General features: G+C 39.5%; 1 protein-coding gene across 2 annotated transcripts; it reads right to left on the bottom strand.

Annotated features, from left to right (window-relative positions):
* Nucleotides 1-8,377: 8,377 nt before the first annotated feature.
* serpine1 (serpin peptidase inhibitor, clade E (nexin, plasminogen activator inhibitor type 1), member 1) lies at nucleotides 8,378-14,949 on the bottom strand. Of its 2 annotated transcripts, none has more exons than XM_062384312.1 (9): nucleotides 14,819-14,949; nucleotides 12,870-13,108; nucleotides 12,418-12,642; nucleotides 12,108-12,302; nucleotides 11,804-12,002; nucleotides 11,387-11,487; nucleotides 9,666-9,752; nucleotides 9,012-9,095; nucleotides 8,378-8,919 (listed from the first exon to the last, which is right to left on the bottom strand). In XM_062384312.1, exons 2-9 carry the CDS (start codon nucleotides 13,105-13,107, stop codon nucleotides 8,879-8,881), a joined length of 1,170 nt encoding a protein of 389 aa, XP_062240296.1. In that variant the 5' UTR covers nucleotide 13,108; nucleotides 14,819-14,949; the 3' UTR covers nucleotides 8,378-8,878. The 2 variants fall into 2 exon arrangements, with proteins under 2 accessions (XP_062240296.1, XP_062240297.1); XM_062384313.1 differs by having other exon boundaries at nucleotides 9,666-9,749.
* Between the last annotated feature and the right edge of the window lie 5,667 nt (nucleotides 14,950-20,616).

The following is a 20,616-nucleotide window of genomic DNA, read 5'->3' as shown; positions in this document are numbered from 1 at the left end:
TAGGTAGCAGTACGTGATGTGAGATTATGATCCAGGTTATCCAGGGCTGCAACTCTGAATATGCAATGACTCAAATTTGTATGAAAAAATATTTTTTGCGCTGTTCCTTGTTCGATCTCCAATCGCCTTTGCAAAGCTTCACGCACTGAACCTTTCCTCCATTGATCAAAGGAATGAACAAAGGATCAAAGGAGCAAAGGACGTGACTATGATCTTTGTTAATGTTAAAGATCAAAGTTGCACTTTCTGGATCTATAAAGGTGCAGAAAACGTCATCATTCTGTGTCTACAATCCTGAAGAGAGCCGAAGCATTTTGAACTGCTCCGCTTGGCGACCATGCAACGCCAAGACATCGTGCCGTGCTTCCGAGCCGAACTCCTTAAAGCCATAAGTCAGATTGAGGCTCTCAAAGAGGGAAACTCAGCTCTAAAGGAGCTGGTCGAGCAGCTCCAGGAGCAGGTGAAAGTAGGAGAAGTTCTCTTACAAAAAGAGAAGAAGAAACAACGTCGTCGCTTCACGGCCTACATATACTGCAGGGAAGACCTCACTGTGTGTCAGGCCAAGTGTGAGACCTTGGAGGCCAGTCTGCACCAGGAGCAGGCTCATTCTGAAACAAGCCGAAGCAGGGAGGTGGACGTCGATCAGGAAAACCAGGCTCTGCAGGTGGAGGTCAACCTGCTCAAGACTGTAAAGAGGAATCCTGAAGATGAGCTGAAGAAGAAGGACAAGCTTCTTCAAACCACCCCCTACCTTAACTGCCCGGCCACGGTCAAAGAAAAGGTTGTCAACAAGAGTCAGTTAAAGATGCAGGCGCAGAGGCTGCGGAAGGAGACGACTCTGACTGAGGGAGTGAGCAGCTGGAAGGTGGAGGCCGTTGAAAAAGAAAACAAGACTCTGAAGAAGCAAGTTGACAATCTAAAAGATGAACAGAAAAATCTCCAGGGGGAGGTGAAACTTAAGGAGGAGCTGGGGAAAAAGGAAATCAGGAAACGACAAGCTTCTACCAGGTCGTACATGGACTGCCTGCACAAGCTAAGTGACTTGGAGAACGAGCTGGAGAACGTAGAGAGGATTTATGGACAGAAATGTCAGGCAGCTTGAGGCGGTGAAGGTGAACTCCTGAACCAGGAGACGGATCCAAAGATGACAGGAATGATAGGACGTTTGCCCTGAAACCACTCACCCTTTTCCTTCACACCTTCTTACCCCACCCACTACCTACTCCTCCTCTCCTCCCCCTGCCCACCTTCCACTCCCACCCCTTTCTCTCCCACCCCTCACCCCTTTCCTATGCCCCAAAACAAACCCCTCAATGGCAACCTCCAACCAATAATGTATATAATAACAGATGTATAACATCTACCTGTGCATATTTTTCTGTGTATAAAATAAATAATTCATAGTTCTAATCAATTATTACATTGCCGTTGCTTTTTCTTTCTGTATTGTCACAAGATGACAATAAAAGTTCACCTATTGTATCACTGTGGTGATGAGTTGAGTCTTCTTAAAGGGCACTGGGTCCACACCAGTGCTCCCTTCACATACATTGTTATCATTAACTATTAATTTATTTTAAAAAAGTATGAAAATTGGTAGCACCTTATTTTTTTGCTATACCATAATTTTATAACTTCCTTATTTGAGCAAAAGTTCATTCCCAACATAGTACTGACTTGCAATAGAAATAACTAATAATATATCATAGCAAATGTAAGAAAATTAAGACCTTTTAAAAATATATATTTACGATTTGGGCCATTTTAGAAAATGGGCCCAAAACCAATTTTTTATTATCTGGTTTCTTGGCCCTCAGACCAAAATTGTTCCATAGACCATTATGTTCAATTTAGAAAACAAAACTTTTGGATCAATTTGAAATGACTGGATGCCTAGTGTTAGGATTTCAATATTTAACCTATAGTCTCTGTCTGACTGAACTCTAAATGAATAAGATAGAAGCAGTTTGAGCCAGATATAATGCCTTCTATACAAATAACCTTTTCCTTCCAAGTGTTTAATCTTGAAATTAGAATGTGTTAGCGCCAGAATGTGTTTCGTTGTTTTGGTTAAATTGTTTTGAATGTCTGTACAAACAGAACATTGTTTTGATATAGCAAGAACACAATAATCTTTTCTCCAATTGTCAACACCATTGGCCCACATGCTATCAAATGTGTCAAGGCCTTGGGAGTGGCTCCTTGACACTTCCTTATTCCAATACCAAGAGGATGGCCTACGCCTGCGCACTTTCGAGGAGGAAGAACCAAGATCTACTGTTATAAAATAGACAGGCGCCGGCTGTTTGATGCGTTCTGATGGGTCTCGTGTTCTGATGCGACTTGTTGGATGCCCATTGCTTTGCTGATTGATACCTTTCATTGCTTTCTAAATAAATACTTGATTGAACAAACCGAGTTCGGCTCGTCTTCTCATATTTAGGATAAACCAACACGCCTGACACTAGGCACCCCACTATTAAAGAGGGTGCGAGTCCGGTCTGGAATGCCCCCCCCTTGTGACATCTGTAGCACGTCAGATTAAACATAAGAACACAAGAGGAGTCCACACGATTTTGTCAAATATAAAAGATTGGATAGCACTTCAAATAAGTGGCATTCCATCCTTTAACATTTCTCTGATATTTTTTTCATGGGTGATTCAACTTCTTTCTCTTGAAATTAACATAATTATTCTCATCATGGATGAATATATTCTTTGCTGGACATTTTTCAAATAATTAGCTCTTCTTTATATGTTTTATCAATGTTTCCGCTCCCTAAGAAATGCACTCTGTCTTGCACAAGAAAGATTTGTGATTACATTTCCTGTTATTTGCTATTTGGATCCATCGCTTTTTTCATCTGTGCCAAATAACAAATTAATTCAAATATACATATTTACTCTTATATGTATTTTCATATGTTTTTAAGATATTTTGAAAGTGTTTTTAGTAAATATGTCCTCATTGATATCATGTCAGTTATGTTTTGTGATTATAAATGATTAACTACAACTTGACCAACATGTTTTAACTGTAAGATTAAAATAAGCCATTGAAAATGTGACCTCTAAATTCAACACTTTTCTATATTAAATCTAATTGGAAAAATGGGGATTTATCGCAATAATTGTATATATATATATATATATATGTTCATTAAATGGAGATAAGAATCGTTAATTCTTAATGATAATCAAGATAACAAAATCTAACTTTAAATCATACTTTACAAGAACACATTTGTTAATGTAAATAATCTCGTAACCAAAGGATCTATCATAATTCGTGTGATATATCTGTTGTGAATAATGGTAAATGGTTTTGTATTTATATAGCGCTTTTCTAGTCTTGATGACCACTCAAAGCGCTTTACAGTACAGCTCTACATTCACCCATTCATACACACATTCATACAGTGCATCTATTCGCAGCACTTTGTTATTCAATGGGGGGCCATTTGGGGTTTAGCATCTTGCCCAAAGACACTTCGGCATGCAGATGGGTCAGACTGGGGATCGAACTGCCGACCTTCAGGTTAGAGGATGACCACTCTACCTCAGCCAACTCCGAACTAAGAACTCCACAAATCGCAATAAATTATGTTCATGTAACATTGTTTAGAATAAACTCATATTAACTAAAATGCAACAGAGGGGTTGTTTTCTATGACAGTGTGATGATGATTTTCTATAAACACCACTGGTTAGTCCTGCCTCTCACTATGGAACCAAACTTCATTGGATGCCAGCACATGACTTAATGATTTAACATCCATATTTAAGGTTAGATCCTAAATATTTAATAATCCTCTTTTTATGATCTAATGCTGAGAGCTCTAACTGCCTACAGGATCTTAAATTTTTTGCTTTTTGGTACAGCTAAATATTTCTTACAATCGATAATAAATCCATATTTTAACCCAACTAAACATTTAACCCATACAAATCTGGATATAGACAGACTAAGAGACCTATGGAGTTTTTCTGTTAAATGTAACAGAAGACAGAATGTGCTACTCTGTCTCTGTGAGACTTTAATCCTCCCTGTCATTGGGAAGGTCCACTCAAAAACAAGGTATCTGGCAATCAATCAATCAATCAAATTGTATTTGTATAGCCCATATTCACAAATCATAATATGTCTCATAGGGCTTTAACATGGTGTGACCTCCTCTGCCTTAACCCTCAAAAAGAGTAAGGAAAAACTACTAAGAACATCGATGGGAGAATAAATACTGATAACTGCATGCAAATTCAGCTATATTGACAAAAAAAAGTGAACAAATGTAAACAAAGTTCATTACTGCGTGAGTATTTGTTCTTTTGTCTGATGATAAACTATTATAATGTGATGCAATTTTTTAAAAGTCAGACATGCTCTGACTGACAGGTTAATCAAGGAAAATGTTCACTGGTGTGGGTCCAATGTGTGGATAATTTTTGTCTGTCTGTTGTTTTTAATTTATTTTGTGATGTATTTATTCTGTGGGACAAACTCTAACTCTGTTCTTTAGAAGTTTTAAAAGAGGTACACACATCGATAGTCTGAACTGTAAAACTATTCCATTCATCTATACAACATCTGCTGTTTTGTATTAATCCTCACTGCACTGTAAACCTTTCCTGGGATCTGATTGGTCAATAGTTGGGCTGATGATAGTTTTTGATGTCTTAGTGCAAACTTAACCCGCTTTAAAACCGGTTAGAGTAACCGTGATAGAGAAGTGTGCCACTTTAGTAACCCTGACAAAACCCAGAGTTCAACCTGAAACTACTTAACCACAGATCCTGCTTCATAGTACAAACCTCAAGATGGTAAATACATTCTTGTGACAAACAATACATAGTGGCATTGACTCATGTAGACTTTATTCACATGAAGTACTTAAAGACAATTATACCTGAACACAAATATATAATTTGAACTTGTTAACTTTGAATACATTTGAAGGAGTTCACTCTTTACACTGAATTATATTATCATAATTAGGGTTGCGAAGGGGCGGACACTTTCCGGAAACTTTCCATGGGAATATTCAGCTCTGGAATTTTGGGAATTTTGAAAAAAAAAAAAATTTTCACAAATTAAACGCTGAGCAATAAAAACATCATTCAAAACTCTATTTTAAAGATGTATTGAATGCAGCACACGCTGCACGTTGAATTTCAACCCTGCACTGTGCATTTCTCCATCACATGCACAGGAGAGGCGGTGGACTAGTGGCAGAAACTTGGACTATGGGCAAAAAACTATGGTTCGACTCCACGGAGAAACAACAAAAACACAAACCTGGATGGATCTGTCCAAAAATCCAAGAGGATTCTGCCCCTGGGCAAGGTACCTTACTCCCCAAACATCTGCTCCCCGGGCGCCCTACATGGTCCCTCACTGCTCTGTGTGTCCTGCACCAGATGGGTCAAAAGCAGAGGTTAAATTTCCCTACCTGCATGAGTGTGCCTGTGCATGTCTGTGCATGTGTTTGGGACAAATAAATGCATCTTAATCTCAGATAATTGTCAGCATCCTGTACACTGTTGAGGCCTGCTGTAGTGTGCAGGACTTGTCAGGTAAGTTTTGATGATATTACTGGGGGAAATATATAAGCATGCTGATTGAGGATTGTTCATCTGTTCATCTGGCCTATTTCTATTAATTTATCTGTAGCGGGTCAATTCTTAATAAAGTTTTATACTTTTAGCAATGTAATTTTCCCAGTTCTGGATGTGTTAATTAACCTGACAGGACTGCAACTCCTATAGGCTGCGGGGAGGCGGAGGAGTTTATTTAGGGACACCTTAGCACTCTCCCTCGTCCTCTCCTCCCCACTGCCGGTCCTGTGGGTGTGTGCGGAAGGTTAGCGTGAGCGCAGCAAGTGTGGGCGAAATTGTTTGTCGTGGTAAGTTGCTGAAATTTATGTAATGTTAACGGAGATCACAGAGAAAGTTAACTGAAGTTTGTCCTTAGAGCGCAGCGTGAAGCTGTGTGCGTGTGTGTGCGACGGTGTCGCCGTGGATGCACGCTATCCCTGCTTTATTTTAATGAATTAAAGGTATGAAATAAGGATGTGTTTTTATGTTTGTAAAGGTTTTTAAATATTATAAATGTGTTTAAATTGTGTGACCTAACTATAACATGTTTATTTTATAGGGTTGCTCCAGCAAAATAGTTACGGTAACTGTTTTTTTCCCACTTTAGATTTTATTTAGATTATTTGTTTTGATTATTTGTTTCTTTGTGTTTTGTATTGTTCTATGGCAAGGTGCAATATATATGGTTGACTGGGACTGTGCATTTCAGTGGTAGTGACTTGAATGGTGGTGAATTATTGGCTCCATAAAGTAGAAGCCCTCCTTTGTCATTTTGTTGTTGTAAATCATTTGCATCTATTAAATAAATTGTATTTTGTTCTGATATCTCAGCCTCCCGTCCCGTCTTATTCTGGATACTTGTTGAACCAAATTGACATTAACTGTCATCTCTGAACCATTTTTAATCACTACAAATTGTAAAATATGTTTAATAGAGCTGTGAAAAATAAAGCGTTAACGCGTTATGATAAAATTACAGGATTAATTCGTTTTTTTTTTTTTTTTACGCATTTAACGCATGCGCAGAAGGACATTCCAATATACCCACAATTCCGCCCACTCTGCACTAGTCGCTAGCCTGGATGGCAGACGAACTTAGCCACAACATTTGAGGTCGGGAAGTTCGGTCTGGAGTCGCTCCGTTGGGGAGAAATTATGCCCGACCGGGCCAATCAGATTGTCAGGGCGGGCTTTATACGATGATGGACAGATGATCAACGGTAACATAATCAACCACGTCATCAAAGTGCCCTTGGGTTGAATTCGTTTTCAACAAACATGCCTGCCGCTGGAGAGCTGAGATGTGTAGATGCTGCCATTGAGTCTGTTTTAGAAGACATTGACAGTGCATTCATTTTGAAAGAGGAACAGAGAACGTGGGGGCGACGCCAAAGCAATACCCGCCTAAAGTACCACCGCAACGCGAAGCCAGCATTTGTCGGCGAGGGGCGTTCAAGTGCATGCGCCAAACCAGCTTCACTTGCAGGACACATTGGGCAAAAGAAGCGGTCAGCTTTACTGTCATAGAATGTGAACAAGTTAGTTTGCCTCACCAACTGGCTAAAGAACGACTAGCTAAGAGGACCTTGAGAGGCATTAGATTGTGTCATGGTGTGGTTAATGGTTGTTTGACAAAAAATATAAATAATTTCAACCATCCTATAAAAAGAATGGCTAAGAAGCTAAAACAAATTCTGTTTGATTTAAAAAGAAAATAAAAAAGTTTTATTCAACCATACAATGACTAAGAAGCCCGAATTCTGTTTAGGATGAAGATTATATTAATGTTCCATATGGAATAGCAAAGACAACTGCTAAAGAACTGCTGAGTTGCAGCACCATTGTTTTGTTTATTTATGAATATAAAAAGAAAACATGTTAAATGTATATATCCATCTTTTGTCATAACATTTTTGTTTTCACAAAAATATACAGAGAAAATTGGTAATGTGATTAATCATGATTAATATATAGAAACCTGCGATTAATTTGATTAAAAATGTTAATCTTTTCACAGCCCTAATTTTAAAGATGATTCCAATGGGCCAACTATTTATATCTCTGGCATTGCATTCGTGTTTTTTTTACAAGCTTTTTTCTCATCTTATTCAACAGAACAATGCCACGTGCACTCTCATGTGTGGAGACATTTCACCCAAGCCAATGTAGAAGGAAAGGCTGTGTACATTTGCAAATACTGTGCAAAGACCTATGTTAAGAATGACACAAAGATGCAGAAGCATATAGTCAAGTGCCCAAAGTTTCTTTAGGGCTCAAATCAGCCTATGACAAAACAAAATGTTTATATTTATGTCTGAATATGACAAGGTAAATACAGTTAGTATAAATTACCCACACAGTTTCCAGTTAATTCCCTTTAATTCCCGGTATATTCCCATTAATTCCCATGGAAAGTTTCCAGCTTTGAATATTCCTGGAATTTTGCAACCCTAGTCATAATACCAACACAGGATACCATTTATAATCTCTCTATAGTATGGACCCAATTAGACATTCAAATTGACTGCTAGTGTCAATTCATTTTTCTGATGTTATTTCATGGCCCTAGTACTTACAGGTGATGGACTGTTTTGAAAAAGTAATTTTCTGTAATTGTGATAATGTATCGTATTCAAAGCTAATTTCATTAAATATATTCATGGCCACATTGAGATTACGTCACATAATTTGAAATTGGGGAACTTTTTTGTATTTAGACACAAGAGGTCAGTGATGACCATCCACAGATCTCATGAACGCCACAAGGACCGCAGACACGGCAACTTTGTAAAAACATAGAATTTTAATAAATACGAGTACTGCAAAAATATAAATGAAACGTAACAATACGAGGTAAACAACACAATAAAAGTCAACATTGCAAAAATAGATACAAAATACATCTGCTTTAGTAATAATACAGGCATCAGTCTGTCTGCAGCTACATCGCCCTATGTGAAGTGCATCAGTGTGTGTTGTGTTAAACAACAGTAAGCTACCTCATTAGTTTACTTTCCTTCATCTGTGAACCACAAACATTCAGAGAAATAAATAAACAGCAACCATATCAAGTCTTTTCAAAGAATATCTTCAGTCAGTCCTGTTTCCAACGTCTTTCATGTCAAATCTCTTTGTCCCAGTGTTCTTGAATTTAGCATTTCAAATTTGAACCTTTCATTTATTAGTTTACACAGTCATGAGCGGTCACATGAATTATGGTGGTCCGGTGTGGTCAACATGTAGCGGGTAGGCAGACATATAGGTAGGTCTTTCGGAATGTTAGTGTTACTGGGGCTGGTTGAACTGACCCATGAACAGAACCGTACCTGAACACAGGAAACAATGAAAGTTGGACACCACTCAGCTGACTTGTACAGTTCAATGAGATTTAAAGTGTAAACAGGAGAGGGAGTGTTACCTGTGGGTTTGTGCTGGATGAGGAAGAGGAAGGGTCGGTCCAGGGTGATCTCCTCCACTGCCATACGCGAAAACATGATAGCCGCTAAGAGAGGGAGGAAGGGAGAAGACAACATTAGCTTTGGGCTCCCGTCATTTTTGCCTGGCCTTGCATGCCTCATATCTGTTGATTGTTTTCACATTAAAAGTTAAGGTACAGGATATATATAGGAAATGGTAAACGGTCTGTTATATATTTATCGTTTTTCTAGTCCTGATGCCCACTCAAAACACTTTATAGTATATTTATGTGCAGAACTTTCTCTATGAGAAATCAATGATAACACCAGATTAGATAATCATTACTGCGTCAAGACAATTTTTGTTTCAGGTTAATGGTGAATAATATAACAATATATAGAACCCCCCCCCCCCAAAAAAAAAAAATCACTGATATAATTGACATTTGTCATCATTCACTCTTCCGCCAACTGAATGAATCCCCAACTGAATGAATCCCCAACTGACTAACATTATGGAGGTAGACAAGCTTGTCAGTGTTCATCAGTGTTAATGAGTTTTTGATATTGTGACTTTTCTAAATTCATTTAGATGAATAAGAGAAAATATCCAATCCGTGTGGGTGTGTGCGTGTGTGAGTGTGTGTGTACCCTACCTGTTGCTGCTGCTCCCTTGGTTCCTCGCTCATTCACCTCGATCTTTACTCTGTGGAGGACCTTCGACACACACAGCCTTTCATCTGCTGCAGAACAAACACACACAACTTAGTTTTCTACTTATTATAATTTCTAACATGGTCATGCAGTAAGGTAGCCTGGATGCCAGACAAACTTAGCGCAGCCCACAACATTTGAGGTCGGGAAGTTCAGTCTGGAGTCGCTCCGTTGGGGAGAAATTATGCCCGGTTCGAAATCATCCGGACCAATCAGATTGTCAGGGCGGGCTTTATACGATGATGGACAGATGATCAACGGTAACGTAAACCAACCACGTCATCAAAGTGCCCTTGGGTTGAATTTGTTTTCAACAAACATGCCTGCCGCTGGAGAGCTGAGATGTGTAGATGCTGCCATTGAGTCTGTTTTAGAAGACATAGACAGCGCATTCATTTTGAAAGAGGAACAGAGAACGTGGAGGCGACGCCAAAGCACTGCGCTAATCCCTGTCGCACCGGCGCTTGGCTGTTCACACCGGACACTGAAGCGACGCTGAACCGCCGGGCAGCGCTAATAATATCACCCGTTGATCCAGTAGATTAAAAGCATATACTTACTTGTTGCTCCAACATACAACTCACTGTACTTCTCCACTTCAATTATTAATTTAATGTCATCCATGTTGAAGAACTTCGCTGTTTGCTCCGTTAAATGTCGGGTAAATTAAGTATTCTCCACTCAAGCCTATGTGAAGAATACGTAGCCCCCTCTCTCTCTCTTTTTATCTGTATCACTGCTTGTGTGGCTGTAGTGGATTGGCAGAGGGGGACATTTAATAATGTCATTGGTCAAATTAAAACTCCAGGACAACAGAAGGGGACTTCAAAGTATGGGATGCATATTTGATCATTTATATCATATAAGATATGTCATCAATATAGTTTAAAATCGTTTTTCAGTGTGTTTCCTGGTGCAATACATTCGCGTCAAGCGCAAAAAAATGACGGCGAAACGATCGCTGCACGGAGCGAGGCAGCCTTGACGCAGCGCGGTGCTTCAGCCTCCGGTATGACCCGCACAAAGTTTTAACATGGGAGTGGATGGGAGCCAGCTGTTATTTAAGGCTTTGCGCTGCGCTGAAGCGTCGCTTCGGCATCACTTCAGCGTCCGGTGTGAACCCGGCGTTAGTAAATAACTCACAATGCGTTGCTTAACATACTATGCTGCTCTGATTGGTTGTAGGTCTATCCAATTGAGTGAAGAGGAATTTTATTTCCTGGTCAGTTGAAACACGCCCCATAATCACAGCCCAATGGAGCGGTCTCAGAATCACATTCTGACTAGAATTGTGAGTCTGACAACGTCAGGCTAGCAGTAAGGGAACTCGAAGGTATAAAAAAAACAGGACTACAGAGATTAGAACAGGAAACACCAGATACAACTGATACAAAATATGACTTCAATATGCTTTACTCAGTATGTGATTTATAAGGTAGTAAAACCATAATTAGTCATTATATGTGAATAACACAACAAAGTGTTGAATACATCCAAATAAGCCATAATTAAATCTTTCCACCTCAGAATATGGCCTCCATTATAAAGTGAGGTCTTGCATGCATCTAATTCACTGGTTGTGATTAAGAAACTAGTTCATGGGGATTAAGAGTACCTTAACATGAAGTGTCACAAAATTAACTGACAAACTTAATGAACTTACTTGTGATGCGTGTGAAGTCAGCACTAGCCAGGTTGAACATGTCTCCCAGACCCATGTTAAGCAGAGTAGTCCTCAAGTTCACCTCTGTGTTCAGTGTGAACCTGCACACAGAGGTGAACACATACGTCATCAGTGTTCGTCTTTGTTGCTAAAGCCTTTAAACTGCATAAGAATTATAAACCCTTTCACACCCAAAATTAGATGTGTTTTGGGCAATTCAATTATAATAGAACATTACCACATGATAGTAAAGGTGTCCTCAATGCACCCTACATAGTTTAGGACAGATTGTGGTCTGGTCGGCAAAACCACTTCCAGAGGGGGTCAGGGAGACATTGTGATTGTGATTTAAAACAAGTGTAAATACAATTGTGTTGTCATTCCATGTACAACTACTACGCAGTGGGATAAACTCACCTGGGCATGGCCAGCTGCCTCTTGACTTTCCTCAGTTCTGCCCTCCACTGCTGAATCCTCTTGCTGCTCAGATCTGCACTGAGCATGTTCAGTTGAACTTCAGGCTCAAAGGGTGACACTAGCAGCATGCTCAGAGAGTCAGCCTCATATGGCACTTCAATGACATCATAGTCCACCCCATCAGGAGTTACGAATTCGCCTGTTGGTTAAAGGGAGAAGGAGTATTCTCTAATTAAGTCAAAGATCTGTCAAATTTAGAACAACGTGTTCAACTGAGAGGAATGTGTGCAAAGTGACAGCCTACCATAACTGTAGTAGTTTGTGAGTCTCATCATGTGCACGGGCACACTACTGCCATTTGCGCAGTGGAACATCCTCTCCTGTGTCAGTGTGGGGTCAAAGGGAAATTTCCAGAGGCCCTGGAAGTGGAGAGCATTAAGGAGGACCAGGCGGGTCTCGTCACTCAGAGATCCAGATGCCAAGAACTCAGGGATGGACCCTAGAGGGTGAAGGCACAGATATCAAATAAGTTACAGGAGATGGAAGAAAAGACATTAACCCCCTTGGGACAAAGTGGAAGCAGATGTTAACTGTTGGCTGGGTGGCGTGGGTACCTCCTGTGTGGTCTGACACCCATGAGTTGATGATGGCGACTGCCTGGTCTGGCTTAGTAAAGTCCACCTGGTGAGGGTGGGTCTGGAAGGCCTTGGCCAGGGCCCGTCTGAATCCCTTCTCCAAACTCATCTTTCTCTCCACCATCACGCCGCTGGCCATCTCCACCCCTTCCTCACTAGAAAGATCCCGCTGCAAGAGACGCTGCTGTCGGGACGTCCCTCGCTCTGCAGGACAGGGGAGATAAGTGTTTGTTTTATGCTTACACCAATAATACACCAGTGTAACTGCCCAAATCACAGATAGTTGTCCATTTGTTAAGTAATCCCTCACACATCTGTTAACATGTGTAGCATGCGTTGGGGGCTGGAATTCTTAAGTATTCATAAACCTTCTGACTTTTCTTTAGTATAGTCTATGAGTAAATCAATTTATTTTAGCTTCATTCTCTAACCTTGCAAAGAATAACCCATAGCAGTCGTCAAGGCCTTGCGGGTGCTGCCGGCTGCACCGAGCTGAGCCATGGACAGGATGGAGGCTGCACCATATGGGGAGAAGGCCACATTCTTGTCCACAAAGCCCTGGCTCAGCTGGAAGAAGACCTTCAGGCCAAAGTCAGTCTGCTTATCCTGCAGAGAGCCCAGCCCTACTCTGCTCAGGGTCAGCAAGAGGAAAATGTAGGCACAAAACATCCTGAAAGAAAGAAAGAGAAAGGGTAAGTGTTTAAGTAGGGTTGGTTTGAATTCACCTTCCGATACAGCAGGCACACTTGATTTTATCACCTAAAAGTGAAAGTAAACATCTGTATTTCAAACAAATTGCACACGTCACTGGGCCGGTAAGACTCGCTCTGACTCCTCTCCACACATATTTGGAAAATGCATCAATCATGTGAGTGTAAATAGCGGTCTTTACCCTAGAGGTAGAGCAGACACTCGGGACAAAATGTTGCCCTATGTATTCATAGGAGATAAACAAACTCCCCATGTCAAACAGAAGAGAGTCTGTTGGCAAACACTGGATCCCACAGTTCTGTCATTGTTCCTGTTTCTTATTAGGGAGAGGGAGTGAGTGTATGGAGTTGTGCAACACTCCAAAGAAGTTTGAATCAGCTCTCAGATGTTTCCAATAAAACTTCAAGTGTGTGAATGTTTTCAGCTTCGAGAAAACTGCACAGTTTCGGGATTTAATGGTCACGGATGTACTAATACAGGAAATGACTACACATCAGTGACTGTATGTCATAAACTTTTTTGTGTTATGGTTGTCATATTCAAACCCTTCACTCCATTGTTTAAGATATGTTTTCATTTTCAAGCTTGAACTACAAGATCTGCTCCTTTGAACAAATTTAAGGCATGTAAATATCCAGTGGAGTTACATTGTATTGCAGTGTGTGTAGTTTGTGGGACAGGAGACAGAAAAAGAACATCAATAACAAGAGTTACATTGGTTTTCCACTGCTAACATCAATAGCATCCAGTAAACCAGACGGAGAGCACTAGCATCATGGAACTGGAGGAACCTTCTGACCCTAGCCTCTATTTGCATAAGTACATGCTCTGAACTTTGAGCAAACATAGATTCACAGTCAGCTAGGGTGATTTCCACTGGTGCATCAGTCTAAGACAGGTCACCTTGTGGTTCTGCATGAAATGAGGGGTCAGATTTGGTAGCACCCCTAATTCCTGAAACTTTCCTCCTGCTCACAGTTGATTTTTACAGCAGAAATATTTTGACATTACATGTATCCAGTCTTTAAGTTAATAAAAGGCATACAAGTTTAATGCACCACTTGCCTCCTCACATTAAACACACTGGAACTTTAAAAACACTTTTGGCAGAATAAAAAAATTCAAATATGTGTTCACTCCATCCGTTATTCCCCCTGTGGTGCCACACTTCCTAAACTTTATGTTTCATTTTGAACACTTATATGTCTTCTCTTGTAAATCAGATCAGATCATATGTTTTTTTTATACAATCTAAATTGTTTTAGTAACTAGAAACTATAATATTTCAAAAATTACTTAATGTACTATAATATACTGTCGACCACTGATGGCATTAAATCTAGTGTAAAATGAAGTTAAATAAATAAAAAGCTGTATAATAAACAGTATGCCCTGCCATCGCTGGCAGAAATAACAGATTCAAAATCACTACTGAGGAAACTGAGGTCATATCCACTTTTGGGAGAATCTGGAGAACATTTTCATTAAACAGGGAGACCTGGTTCCCACCTGGCTACAGCCATCACATTTGTTATCTGTTTATATTTGGCACACTGTTTTAATGCTGTCATTTACAATTCAATACAGTTTCGCAGGATTCTGTTAAAACACCAAACAATTAAAACACATGTAAAGGTCTCTAGATGCTTAGTCTAGCGATAATTCTTACCTTGTGGTTGGACTGTGTGAGAGGTACTGTGGCACTTCTCTGTTGATCCGCTTTAGTCTCCGTCTGTGCTGCTGTTGCTGGTGCTGCTTGTGCTGCTGCTCAAGTCTGAAAGACTGAATGAAGTTAATGTCTTTATATAATGTAGAGCTGCAGGGCTAGAAATCCCGCCCCCACCTACGCACACAGTATTACAGACAGTGATGTCATCTGACACTGTCTGGACAAACTTCCTTTTTCACACACACACACACACACACATTCACACACAAAACACTCCCTCTCACTCTCCTCCCAGTCAGTCTGTCTCTTTTACCCAAAGCATGACAAAGCATACGGAAAGTCACTTAACTGTTTTCCTGTCTCATTCCGACACACACATCACTCTGGCATGTTTTTCTCTTTTTTTCTTCTTCATCGATCCCTCAGGGTCTGGGACTGTGATAAATGTAGCACGTTGTCATCGGCTGGCTGTCATTCCGTTCCTGCACCGTCACACTGTGTGTTTCCCCCCCGGGTAAACATCCACAGGGGTTTGGGCTAAACGGGTCTAATATTTTTACGGTGTGTCATTTAGTCACGAATGAAAGTCTTTTGTGGTCTTAAAATAAACTCCAACATGAACTGTGACCCTTGGTATATCAAAGACTGTGGATTTAACAGCGCATGAGCATATGGGGTTTGCCTACAATATTTTACTAGTAGCCAACATGTGAAGAGGTACTGTGAAACCAACGCATTTAATATTGATAGTGAAAATATGGCAAGCTCCCTGCACTAATTTGTGCTGTTGGGCAGGACAACAAAGATGTCTATTGAATCAACACAGAGGAAGAGTACTTACACAGCTCAACATTTTTTAAATAAAATCCATCCATTGGAAGCCAACTAAGCAAACTCCATCTGTTGATGAAGACCATCAACAAAGTTACCCTTAAGGGCAAAGGTAATTTGTAGCTACTCATCTCAGCCTGTTTAGACGTGGTTGCTGTTCCATGGACCCAGTGGATATTATCTAGAGTAGAACTGTATCAAGTCATCCTGGGCTCAACCACAACACTCAGGCATCAGGTCAGGCAGCATGGCTGATTGATATTAATCCAGTTGTTGAAAGAGACCAGGAGACCCAGCATGATTGATAATGATGTATTTTAGCTGTTTTAATTTCATCTATAGGGAATAAGATTTTGAGTCATTACATTTTCCATGGAAAATTTCCTGATGATGAGTATTTGTGACTGGGATGATCTCTTTGACCTTCCTTTCAATCTCCAAACCAGGCCAAAATCTATTTTGACCGATGATAAAATGCGACTCTTTTAACGTACATTTTCAATGTAAAGTTCGAATTTACTGAGCAGGACATGTGGTCATTCCTGGATCTAATTGCAAATTTACACTCACTTACTTATTGGGGCTTTATTATTGGCAAATTTTTCATACTCTCACTTTGGGCATTGACAAATGGAAACACCAAATATGGTTGTAGCTTCCAGCATTCCTTATCCCACTACTCACCAAGCATCTGTTAGACTGTTAGAGAATGGGAATAAACACACTTTTTCCAAGTCTATCTGGATTGAGGCTTCTGACAGTCCCTCAGGAGTCCTAATTAGAAGCATTTCGTTAGAAGTTAAGAAATAAGAGCTTCCTGCATCTGACATCGGACTGCCTCAGCTTTGTTTAATGTCCTTAACAAGTTTTTTCGTGTATAGAAAAAATCTAATATATCCAGATAGCAAATACTTAGCAATGAGAAGAGGAAAGAAAGGGATTTGTGTCTATCCAAAGTGTCAGAAACGATGAACAAGAATTTATATAAAGGAATTTAAAAGAATAAAAGAAAATCTGTTTTAAAAAATACAATTACTACAGTTGCCTAATGTGTAAATAATTCCAACCCCTCATCGATTCACACTTTATAATACGAATTTACTAAATAATAGAGATTATACTATTTATAATAATAATCTATTGAAAATCATTATGTGGTGTTCAGTGTTAATATTGTTGCAGTGACCTCAACAAAAATCAATGCATGTGAAATACTTTGGTTCATTATTAAACTACTGTAGGTCAGAGGACACTAGCTGAGTACATGGTCCTTGGTGTTGTAATTAATACAGTGTTTATTTATTTCACTCCAGATATTTAATTCCGAATAAAGGGAGCTCATCTCACGTGAATAGATTTTTTTGTATATAATACCAATCAATCCTTTCCCAGTATGTGGCATAATGTGTAAGTAAATAAACATGAAATATTTCTTTATTCTATGTTTACTACAACCCAGGTTACCATTGAGATGACAAGTGTTAGGATTGGTCTGCTCTGATGTCTGCAACAGTACTGTAAAGCACTTTGAGTGGTCATCAAGACTAAAAAAGTGCTTTATATATACAGACCATTTACCATTTACCATGTCATTGTCTTCAATGTTTCAGTGTTCTTTATGTCAATTGTGTCTCTGAGAAACCTTTATTGGCCCATTTACACTGTCATATACTTTGTACTTTCTGCAACTCCAATGCTTTAGTTCTGTTTTACTAGCTATGTTTTAGTGTTGTTGCACTGAAATTGCCTTGTTAAATTATACATACAGTTACTGTCACGCTTAAGAACCTTCAGATGTCAAAACTTACTCAGAGATGTGAGAGCGTGAACTAACATATTAAAGCAACTTTTTGTTTCACCAACATGTTTTTCGTGGGCATTACGTAACTGTGTGTTAGGCTGACAACAAGTGTTTGTTGTTAAATTTCCCCAAAATATACACATGTATCTTACCCTAACAATCTCTGAGGATTTGGTACATTCCATATCCAGCTGTGAATGGAAATTCGGTTTCTACCACCCACCGATTTCTCTGAGTGGGTTACAGAAACAGGGGACTCATCTGTTGCCAAGGCACAGCACACAACATCACACACAGAAGCTTTCCTAGTTTTGGCTGCATGCTTTATCAAAAACGTTATCATCACAGAATACGTATGGTCTTCGATGGCCCATTCTATACTCTGAACTCTGGTGTCAGCCGTTTGGCTGGTTCTTCCATCCTGATGAGAACTGAGTGGCAATGGCAGTGAACAGAAACTGCTGGTGTTATGGCGAGTTAACATGGGATGAGTTAAGCCTGTCCATTCACAGTCCGGGCTTGTGATACACTAGGATTTTAAGGTAATCTCAATATATTGAACAGTTTACCTCAATACCACTTTCAAATAAAGCTTTGTAAAATAAGCGTTTCATACATTTACATATAGGCTTTCTACATGTAGACATGCAACTAGATACCTATTTACCAATTTATCAATCAGTTATAAACCATTACCATGAATTGTTGGTTTCCCAGGTTATGATACATTTCTTTGGCTCACCTTGCATCTTGGTCAGGTGCTTATGTATGTGGCTAACAGACACTATCTATTCACTCGCCTCGGCCCACTTTGGTTCGATCTTGGTCTGTTGCACTTTTTGTCTTCTCATATTGTGAAGTAGGTTGTAACTTTTCTTACTTTTGCGTTAACTCAGTTCACTTTTAAACATATACTGTTTAGTGATATTGTAAAAAAAATAGATATTTGACTTGTAAATAGTTACTTAATCATGTGTAGTGTTTCCCCCATCATCTAACAAAAGTATTCTTGGAGGTTTCTTCTTATTTAAAAGTAATTTAGGTCTCTGCGTTGTATTTGATAATTGATTCTCCCGGTTTCCCTCAAGTATATTGTAATATCTCCACCTGCCTACATTAGGTGACTTGATATAATATGTATGTTGTGATCAATTTAATTGATGATCGCATTTTTTGGGCGAAAAACGTTATTGATTTGATTTCTGTATCTTGCGTTTTCATTATGGATGAAATGTATAACGGCAATTATTTTATGAAATTGTAATGAATAAAACTGTGGGGGAAATCTTTCCACACTCCGGGTTGTGGAAATTTACTGAACAGAATGAATAATGCTTCGTGGCAAGCAGGTCCGTCTGGATCATACAATTATTCAGTTCTTTATCAAGAACGAGTCTGTTCCTTTGTCAAATTCTTCTCGTGTGAGATAATACATTAACAGTCAGAGGAGCAGCATCAGACCCCCCCACTTCCTTTTTGTTTTTATAGAGCAACATTATTCATGGTGACGATGCGCCTTTAAAAATATTGGGCCTCGTTTGATGATAGCTGAACTGCCGTAAATATAATGTTGGCATCAATCCTTTTCTTCAAGCAGCACAAGATTTCTTAACCAGATTTTTTTTAAGTTTGAGATGAGAAATAACCATCATCTACTGTACAGGGTCCAGATGCTACCAGACTTTTCCGTATGTAAAAAGTGTTGAATGTAGTTTTAATGATTAAGTAGTACATGATTATTTCATTGTTATCAATACAATGGTTGTTGAGATTTTTTGACCGGGACAAAAAAGATGAATTTACATCCTAAAAGACACCAAATGTAGTCTGAACCCATTAGTGACGCAAATAGTAATACAATTTAGTAATACTTTTTAGTAGGAAGCTTGGAGGGACTACCGCAAATTTGCAAGATACTAGTGAGCTTGGCAGTTACATAACTGGTCTACTTTATCCAGCAACATAAGATACTCTAGCTCACTTGGCTGTTAACTGTTATGGAAGTTCACTGGAAGCTGGTGAAAATATAGATCAGTCAGCTGATGTCTTATGCAGACGATTTTAATGTAGACTTGATGCATCAAGGAGACCAGAAGGTGGAACAATATACAAACGTCAACAGAGTAACATGAACAACTGTCACCCCCAAGTCTCCCACAGCATCCCCATATTTCTTCCTCTACTTTCGTCACCCATTCCAACAGCACATCCATGAATGGTTAGAATTGTTGTCACTCTCTTTGTCACATGTAGGTGTTCACATCCTATTGGATGGTCTAAAACATGCATTCCTAAATCACATTGTGTCCTTACGTCTTGCCACTGGTGAAATACACAAAAGAGTTGAAGTCGGTGAGACTTGAAGTTGATGTCTCTCTGTCTGGAGCATCTGAGGTAAATATGAAAGTCCCTCAACATAGACAGACACTACAATGTACTGTTGCTTGGCCCTTTATCTATAACCTGACCTTGGGTACTGCTTAGAGAGAATGGAGTATCTGTGGGATTTAGACAGGCACCATTCTCCTCTACAGAGATAATATACACTATACATAATACATAGTGGCATTTACAGTAATGTGCGAGGATGGTCAAACATTCCTCAACACAAACTTGATTCTGAACAGTTTCTCAGTAGAAGGGATGTATTTGAATCCCTAACTCCTCCAAAGACGGACTGCAGATCACTTTGTACCGGATACTACTGCAGAGAAGGATTATATTAAACTGGACAATGGGACACCAACCCTTATCAAGACGTCAGGGGGAAATGACCACCGTGTGGATATGGTGAATTCCACTGAATCTGACAAATTTTTCCAACACTGTTGGAAATAAGATAACCGTTCCGAATCTCTGCTGGGGAGTCGGAAAGTGTGACTGTTTTTCGCCCTTGATTCACTTCCTGTTTTCGATCCTAAAAGGCATCTGCTGTTATCTGATAAGACATGATATTACAAGATCCTGTTTGCAGTTTTCATTTATAAGAAATGTAATATGTGTCATAGTAAGGGGTCCCTCCTGTGTTTTCCTGTGTTTTCCCTGTATCTCCTCCTCCCCAGCGTGTGCGAGCATTAACCCAGCAATACAAAAACCCTCCTGCCATTCTTCACCAGATTGTTTCACCAGCTAAGTTGGTATAAACTATCTCAGCTGCTTTGTGGAA

The sequence above is a fragment of the Platichthys flesus genome, chromosome 24 (assembly GCF_949316205.1).
Source record: "Platichthys flesus chromosome 24, fPlaFle2.1, whole genome shotgun sequence".
NCBI lineage: Eukaryota > Metazoa > Chordata > Actinopteri > Pleuronectiformes > Pleuronectidae > Platichthys > Platichthys flesus.
This window is presented reverse-complemented; position numbering and strand designations above follow the sequence as displayed.